This window comes from Diadema antillarum, unplaced genomic scaffold (assembly GCF_040938485.1).
Source record: "Diadema antillarum isolate AM-2024a unplaced genomic scaffold, OU_Dant_1.0 seq00000718_RagTag, whole genome shotgun sequence".
Classification (NCBI taxonomy): Eukaryota; Metazoa; Echinodermata; class Echinoidea; order Diadematoida; family Diadematidae; genus Diadema; species Diadema antillarum.
Window position 1 is genome coordinate 1,407,734 of NW_027271622.1, and position 8,503 is coordinate 1,416,236.

The 8,503-nt window shown below is 38.2% G+C and overlaps 1 protein-coding gene across 1 annotated transcript; it reads right to left on the reverse strand.

Moving 5' to 3' along the window:
- Positions 1-1,533: 1,533 nt before the first annotated feature.
- LOC139738002 (corticotropin-releasing factor receptor 1-like) lies at positions 1,534-7,152 on the reverse strand (the record flags this gene model as incomplete). Its single annotated transcript, XM_071648668.1, has 5 exons — positions 1,534-1,764; positions 3,031-3,072; positions 4,825-4,972; positions 5,423-5,508; positions 7,022-7,152. Coding segments are annotated over 5 exons (638 nt in total), but the record flags the coding sequence as incomplete, so codon positions are not given.
- Between the last annotated feature and the right edge of the window lie 1,351 nt (positions 7,153-8,503).

Here is an 8,503-nt window from a genome sequence, read left to right on the forward strand (position 1 = left end):
GTTAGGAAATATGTAGGTCAATACCCAAAACCTTAAGTTCTCAATGGAATATGCAGCTCTTCTACTGGTAAACTAGTAGTTCTGGGAGAAAAAATGAACTGTGACATAGTCCTACACCTGGCTCAGTCATTGCCCAAGATTTAAAGTATCTGAGCCAGAGTCACATGTCACTCTTTGCCATTTCTCTACAGGAGGTAGACAGTACTAAAAAAATCCTTTACCAGAAATTATAGGAAATTATTTAATGAAAAGGTGCTTAAGAAAACTGGACTATTCCAACACACCTCCCTCAGGTCTGCAACACAGACTAACCACCTGTTACCATAGGAAAACCAGTAAAAATGGTGTATTACTGTAAACATGCACACAATATGTCGTATTATGGGTCTGAATTTTAAGACTAGCAACCATGTACATTGCATTGCATTGTACAGAAACCTGGCGAATGCCCTGTGTATAGTCTTTGAATTCAGACACTATTGTTATGTACAAATTAAGGGCATTTTCTCATCTTTTCTGTTAGCGGATTTCTTGGAGCACCCCCTAATTTTGATCCTCATATATATACAAATGTCTGAGGAAAAAATGACACTTTTGTCCGGCGTGTCACGATTATCAGTATATTTGTCACTAAGCCACCCCACTATTATGTAAAATAAACTCAAGAACCTTCAGGCTTGCTGTTACGCCGTTAGATTTACTTCATTGCATCTCTCACTTTCTTTCGTTCCCGTTATTTTCTATCATTTTTTCATGTCAGTTGAAAAAGTGTGGAAATCAGCTGATGACAAGCTTACGGGTCCAGGTAAATATCTCGTTCTAAGCCCGAGTATACTCGGGAATCGTCCTCAAAGGGATATAGTCAATGACAATTTTAGTAACTCTCGACGATTAAAGGCGCGTTTTGAGAAACGGATTAATATCAACAGACAGCATGAAGATGATAGCTGATAAAAACTACGACACACTACGGAAACCATTTAACATGCTGCACTCGCATGAGACCTTTGGTCCTGGTATTATGAATACATTTTTTTTTTCACGAACTGTGTGCCACTTTCTCAGCAAAGAATGCCTAAAAAACAGCGTGACATCACTTTGAAAACACGTTCACAAACACGTATAAAGTCGTAGACAATAAATATTTCTGTTTTTGTATGTACATATCCCAGCATAAGGAATCACTCCCAAAGAAGTCGTTGACACCCAATAAAGAGATCTTTATCTGTTACTCAGCATAGAGGGGCGAGAGCCCCGCCTTTCCGTAAAGCCTTTTCATAGGCAAATCCATAGCTGAAAGATGTGAAGACTCGCCCGTTTAAAGAGGAAGTATCCGTACTGTTCAGATTCTGCACATGCTGACACAAACTATATCCTTTTTTTTTTTTATAATTGTCTCTTCATACTTTGGCACAGAACACTGAGAGCTGCAGCTAATATCAAGATTTCTCGATGAACTCTCATCCCCGGGCGACCTCTTATTCTATTTAATGTTTTTTTTTTCCTCTCTTCCTTCTTCGTAGCGAACGAACCTCAGCTTTCGACGCACTCGGCCGTAAACGGTTTCATCTCGGTGTACTGATCGGCCACGGTCGTGGAGTGATCGTGAGTGCTTCGGCGATACGAGACGGCCATGACCACTTCGGACGTCGTCGGCACGCCGCAGGAGCCGTTGGTGGTGTGAAAGTGGTTGCTTCGGCGCGGCGTCCGCTTCCCGTGTTCGTCGAGACTTGCCAGCACCTTTCGTTTAACCAGCTTTCGCACCTGCCAGTTGACAAACATTATAGTTCATACTATTAACACTGAAACATACATTATTGTCAGCTAAGTTTGTTTCATATCGTATCATGAGGTAGGGACTAATCATGTTTTTTTCTAATGCTGTATTGTGTATGATAGGTTTAAAGCCTTTGACATACTAACATACATAATTAGCCTCGTATAGTGTCATTGAGAAAGTGAAAAGAAGATGCTTGAAACAAGCTTAAAATAGAGTTTTCTTTTTGACACCTTCAATGACCCCATGTGGAAGACACATCTTATAGGATACATGGATGAAAATGATTACATCACAGTATTTGTAAGCGATCGCACACACGCACAGAAGTATACGAAATGACTGTACTGCAAGAAGCACACAAGAGACAGAGCCACACGGGAAGCTGTCAACATTTTTTTCTCCCTCCATCAGTGCACAAATGTTACTCGTTTGAATCTAGATTTACAGGTTCTCTTGATGTTTCCTTGAAAAAAAATCTGAGCTACATGGTCACCTTTCAAACAGTGAAAATCTGTTCATAACCGGATACATTATCATTCACTACTATTCCCATAGACACTAACGTATGATAAACCTGAAGTTCTTCTGTCTTTTTAGGGGCATGCATTTGATCATCATCGTACAAATCAGTTAGCGATGTGCGACAATATCTAAAATAGAGCCGCCGCATTGTCTGAGTGTCTTAGGTGAGGGTTTATATGCGTCTTGTGCTGTCATAAGTGAGTGCGTGTGTGTGTGTGTGTGTGTGTGTGTGTGTGCGCGCGTGCGCGCGCGCGTGCGCATGTGTTGGCTTATTGATATAATTCCGTGACGTTACCATGGTCGAACACACTTGGAAAGGAGTGATGTTCATTATTCTTAAGGTTCATTTTAATTCGAAAATGACATAAGATTCGTCATTCCTAATTTTCATTTTTCCGAAACACACAATAATCCGTATACTTAGATGTTCGTTAGTCCGAAAATGAAAAAAGAAAAGAAAAAAGAGCTCGTTAATCTGAACAATGCCCTTGTTGCGTTATCCGGAAAGTTCATTATTCTGAAGGTCCGTAATTCCAAAAATGAAATAAGGTTCGTTATTCCGAAGGCTCGTTGAAGAGGTCGAAACAAAAAAAGAACAAAGAACATGCTAACGAACCATTTTCGGATTAACAAAACTTCGGAATAACAAAGCTTCGAATAAACCCTTGGAAATACCCTGATATGAAAAGCAGTACTTCTTCGATGGAAGCATATATAAAATATCTTACCTCGGTATTCATAAAACAGTAGATCACAGCCACAAAAACGCCCTGGAAAATATTAACAAACAGGAAAAAAGAAAGAAAGAAAGAAAGAAAGGGATGAAGATAAAAGTGTCTCGGCATTGGAAAATATGCATTTTCTTCTTAAAGGGGGGGGGGGGAGGACTCGCGATGAATATATCCAGCTTTAAACTGAACATGCCTAAAAAAAGAAAAATATGAGGCAAAACATGACATGAAGAAAATTACAATGATATACCTATCTCCCTTTCCTTTCGGCTGATACATTGTTATTCCATGAATAAAGATGAGATATGCGTCTTCCGAAAGCGGGAAAAATAATGTGAATTGTACAGATCCTCCGCACGCTATACCACAATGACGTGAATAGAATAATCTTATACCATTACTGTTCCACTACAGACTATACTATAATCAATGAGTTTATATTGATTGTTTTGTAAGTTTTATCCATAATATCGTATTAGATAGGGATCAATATTGTCAAATTGTGTTCCTTTTTTTCTATAGCTTGCATAATGTTTAAGTCTGTCTTTAAAGAAAGAAAGAGAGAGAAACAAGAATAATGAAGAAAGAAACAGAAGAAAGAAAGAAACAATCGCTGATTAAAAAGATAATTGAAGTGACTCTTTATTTCCAAGTGTGCTGATGGGTGCGTTTGTGTGCAGTGGTGTGTGCACGCACGCATGTGCCTGCGGTGTTTCTCTCTAATAAAGGAAATGCCAACTGATTATTGTCCTTCTGATTATAGTACAACGTCCCTGCAATTACACGTTTTCATATTGTCGAAAATGTGTGTATTTTTAATAAAGTGCTCCTTCCAATTACCGTCATAAATAAAAATGAAAGATTAATGAAATTACCTAAAATAGATAAAGTGTAATTGTCAATGATAATATTATGTGTATCGCTTCACCCCTGACTGTGGTTTCTTCTTGGGCATATCTGCTTGAGTGCTTTCTTAGCCAAATCTTAATGTACGGAAACTAGGAAGTGTCAATGAGAAGAGATTATTTAATCCCCAAATCCATTTAAAATCTTTTTGTCCTTCCTGTTGATCTGTGCCGCTTTTAAAACATGAGTGGGCTGTCAAAATTTAGTGATATTATTAGGTCAAGTTTGAGTACCTGAACGGGATGCCAATAGAAAAGCTCACCAATAATAGCATAGTATTCCTATGGGTATACGTGAAAACTTAAAGGGGTACTACGGACAGATACAAGTTAGTCTGAAAAGGAAGAGTATACAAAACGTATAACCAAAACAGTAAAAATATCAAACGTCAGGGAAGTTTACGACATTGCGAAGTGTTGCTATCCTTTTTTTACAAAACAGTTCTCGAGCATTCGATGTGAATATGCAATTGAGTGAGCTGATGACTACCAACACGTCACAATCATTTTAGATTTATTGTGTAAAAAAATGAAAATTCATTTTTATCTTATATGAAAATGTCAAACATAATGTTTTTTTTTTCCTGGCGGAATAGTAATGATCAGTATCAATAATGATATATGGAGATTTGAAACTAGGCCATAATCGCATTGAACAGACAGATCAAAATTTAAGGAAACAACCTGGAAAATGCATGGTTTTATGTACAATTTGCGTACGACAAGGGAGACTTCGGTGCACGATTTCTTTACTTCGTTAATCTTATTCGATATTGATCGAATTTTTTTTTTGTGTTGTTTTTTGAAATTCAACTCTCTTTTTTTTTAATATCAGACTATCTTTCTAGGTGGTTCGCAATTCACCTTTATTATGACGTCATCTCACCTGGAATGACTGTAGGACAGCGTTAGAGGCGAGGAATGCCTTCTCTACAGCCTTGTCCGAGTTCTCCTCGCTCTGTGCGTTCCAGAAGAACACGAGGTTGGTTAGCCCAAGGAGGGGGAACAGCACAGCTACCGCCTTCACCGCTTTCCTGTAAAGACAATTATTATGATGTTCTTGTTAAAAAGAGTGGACTCCCGCTAAAGGAAGACCTCGGACTGGCAGTTTTATTTCGTTGTATTTGGGGGCACTGTGGCATAGTGGATAAGACTCCCGACTCCCGATCGGAGGACCCGAGTTCGAATCCCACCAAGTGTTTACGTCCTTGGACAAGATGTTTTACCCACCACGTCCCTCTCGACCCAGGTGTATAAATGGGTACCTGGCATAGCTATAGGATAATAATAATGACAGGGCCCTCTGGTAGAGCAGTGGCAACACTGAAGAGGCTATACCGTGGGCAAATAAGATCTTAGTATTAGTATTAGTGTTATTATTATTATTATTATTATTATTATTATTATTATTATTATTATTATTATTATTATCATTATATAGAGGTATACAGGTGTACGAGTATAGCTGATAATGATATTCTTACCTCATTTGATTCGTCTCCACAGTGTTGCTGGCTTGCAGCTTGGTTATGAGAATCCTGATGATGTTGATCAGGAATAACGAGTTTAGCTGAGTGGGAAGGAAGTAGAACAACAGAAGAATAGAAAATGAAAAAAAAAATAGATACCATCCCTGTCAGCGTGACATTGGCAAAAAAAACAACAACAACTTTCGGTATAATTACTATTTTAGCTGTAGTTTTGATTTGGACATCACAGACAACCTATATCATTTTACATCATGTAGTAATTATTGATAGATTGTGTATAGATGTAGAGATTTGTGGAATTTATTATGACCCCTGAGCAGACAAGCGAAAAAACCCCAACACATACACTGAACAAGGATAATAGCATAGGGGGCTCACATATTCCAGTATAGCAGTGTAATCCAATAAAAGATAGCACTTGCTTAACAAGTTCACCTGCGTAGAATTAATGCATGCTTTCTTCGTTTGTTCTGCTTCCATGAGCCCCAATCGTACATTCTTATGTGAAGCTGCTGTGTCATTATCCCTGTTCATTGTGATTTATCATGAATTATTTTGAAAACATTGTTATTCCTTATCCTTATCACTATAAAGTCTAAAACTCTGTACCCAGTATAAACAATAAATAGATGTTCAAATGCGAAAGTCTGAAAATCATTCAGGTCTCTTTTTAGCACTGAAATATAAACGAACACAATCAAATTGTAAGAAAAATGTACAAAACATCTTCGCATACAACAGTTTCTTCCTGAAATTCGAATCCATACCTTATGATGTGAATTATGTGTGATTGTTTTGGATTTCAAAGTAAGATACGTATAAGTGGTTTCTGTTCTAAAGCCAGACCCACGATTGCTGTGAATTTCATGTCTACTAATGTCTTTTCGTAATAAGCATGGTTGGATAATAACGGGCAGAAACTGTGCAAACAACAACCCGGATGCAATGTGCTTTCTCAATGACGTACATGCCCGTGCATACAATCTACAATGTATAATAAAAATAGTGTACAGTGTAATACTATTATGATGCGTGCGTGGTTAATGAATGCATCAAATTTATCATTCAGGGCTTAGAATACTACAGTTTATTCTCTGCAAACTGCATGAACACTGGCATGAAAAACAAAACAAAAACAAAAATGAAATCGTGGACACGGATTTCTAATGATAAATGGGGAATTTAACCTCATTGATGGTAAAAACAATAAACGACGATAAATACAGAAAAAAAAAATCAAAATACAGCCTCATTTTTCAACCAAAGCTGTAGCTGTGGTAACCGGTGTGATAACGGGTGCTGTTCGTTATTCCGAAGGTTCGCTATTGCGAAGGTTCTTTATTCCGAAGGGTCGTTAATCCGAAACACACAAATTCCCTATACCGAGAGATTCGTTAATCCGAAAATGAAAAAGGGTTCGTTAAAATAATCCGAACATTTGTGGCGTTATTCCGAAGGTTCGTAATTCCGAAGATTCGTTAATCCGAAAATGAAATTCGGAACAATAAACCTTCGGAATAACGAATCTTCGGACTAAAGAGCCTTCGGAATAACGAACCTTCGGAATAACGAGCTGTAACCGTGATAACTCACCACTATGGCCGCAATCGTGGGGACTCGGAGAATCCAGATGTAAGGATCTTCCAGGGGATTGACCCAACAGTCGGACGAACTGTGGCACGCCATCGTGATCGCCCAAGACACCACAAACACCAGAGGAGAGACTGAACATTTGCAGGAAAAGGGAAAGAAAGCAAACGATGAAAAAAGAAGAAAAAATAAAAACATCTTCATCATCGAACTGTTATGTTTACAACGGTAGATTAATGTTTAATCATGACATGGTAAAAAAAAATAAGTTAACAAAGAAACACAATGTTTGACTGCCAACAACTTGAGGAATGTCTACAAAGAGCAAATCCAAAAAGAAAAAAAAAAGCATGAATTCTTAGGATGATCGTCTTTCTTTCTGAAAGGTAGGTAACTGCATGACTTGTCGGGCGATCTATTTTGTTTTTATCATTCAATCTCATCTCGATTTTCACAAAGTGAAACATGACACATTTCCATATCTAACGCAGTTTGAGACTGACAGGATGGTAAGATCTGTCATGTGGTTTTCGATGCGAAGGCAACTTGTCAACATCGTTTCGGCGTTTCCTCCAGGACAAGAAGGCAGTTTATCGTGATTTAAAACTTCATGTACTTTGTTTCAGACGAAGAAGTGTGAGAAAACGGCCTATTCCAACTCGTTTTAGCGCCTTGTTTAAGACAAGAAAGCGAGACGGCTTCATTTCAACCATGCGCGCGCACCTTGCTCAGAACTAGATTGCCAACATGTTACAAACTTACCCACGCCTTTACATGCTTTTATAGGAGGAAGAGTGAGAATAATTGGACCCCACCCAGACGATAATTTGCCTTCGTGTCCAAAACAAGTTTCAAAGCAAGTCCTATCATTACCTTCTTGTCCTTAAAAAAATGCACGCAGATGAAAAAAAAAAAAAACAAACTTATTGCTGTTTGCTCGGTTAAGCAGTTGTTTCTTATTTTCCTCGATTTGTACTCATTATTGTGTATCCCTTAAATTTTCTTTCATTGATTAGTTTCAGTATCTGCTTACAAATGCATTTATTTGTCTGTTTAGTCATATCACACCCGTTCTCTTCCCTCCTCTCTTCTCCACTTTATAAGTAGCAGCTTGTTCGTTCTGTACTGCATTTTTTTTTCTGTTCGCATTCCCTTCCGCTTCACCTCCAGAAACCAAGCAGTGAAGTACTTCCAATTATAATCTTATATAAGTTACCCTTGACTGGTATTCTTTTTATAGGTTGCGCAAAAATAGCATAATGTAAAGACATACAGCACACAGGTTTTCACGTTCGGAAGCTATCACGATAAATTCTTCCTGGGTAAATAAACTGATGTCTCTATAGAGTTACTGCCGCTTTCAAAGGATACATCAAGCTGGCACGGTGTATGGGTCATGCCAATACTCCGGCACCATCACACGAATTGCTTGAGAAATCGATTCATTTTGAAGCAAACCTTTATCCCTTGAAGTTGTTACTGACC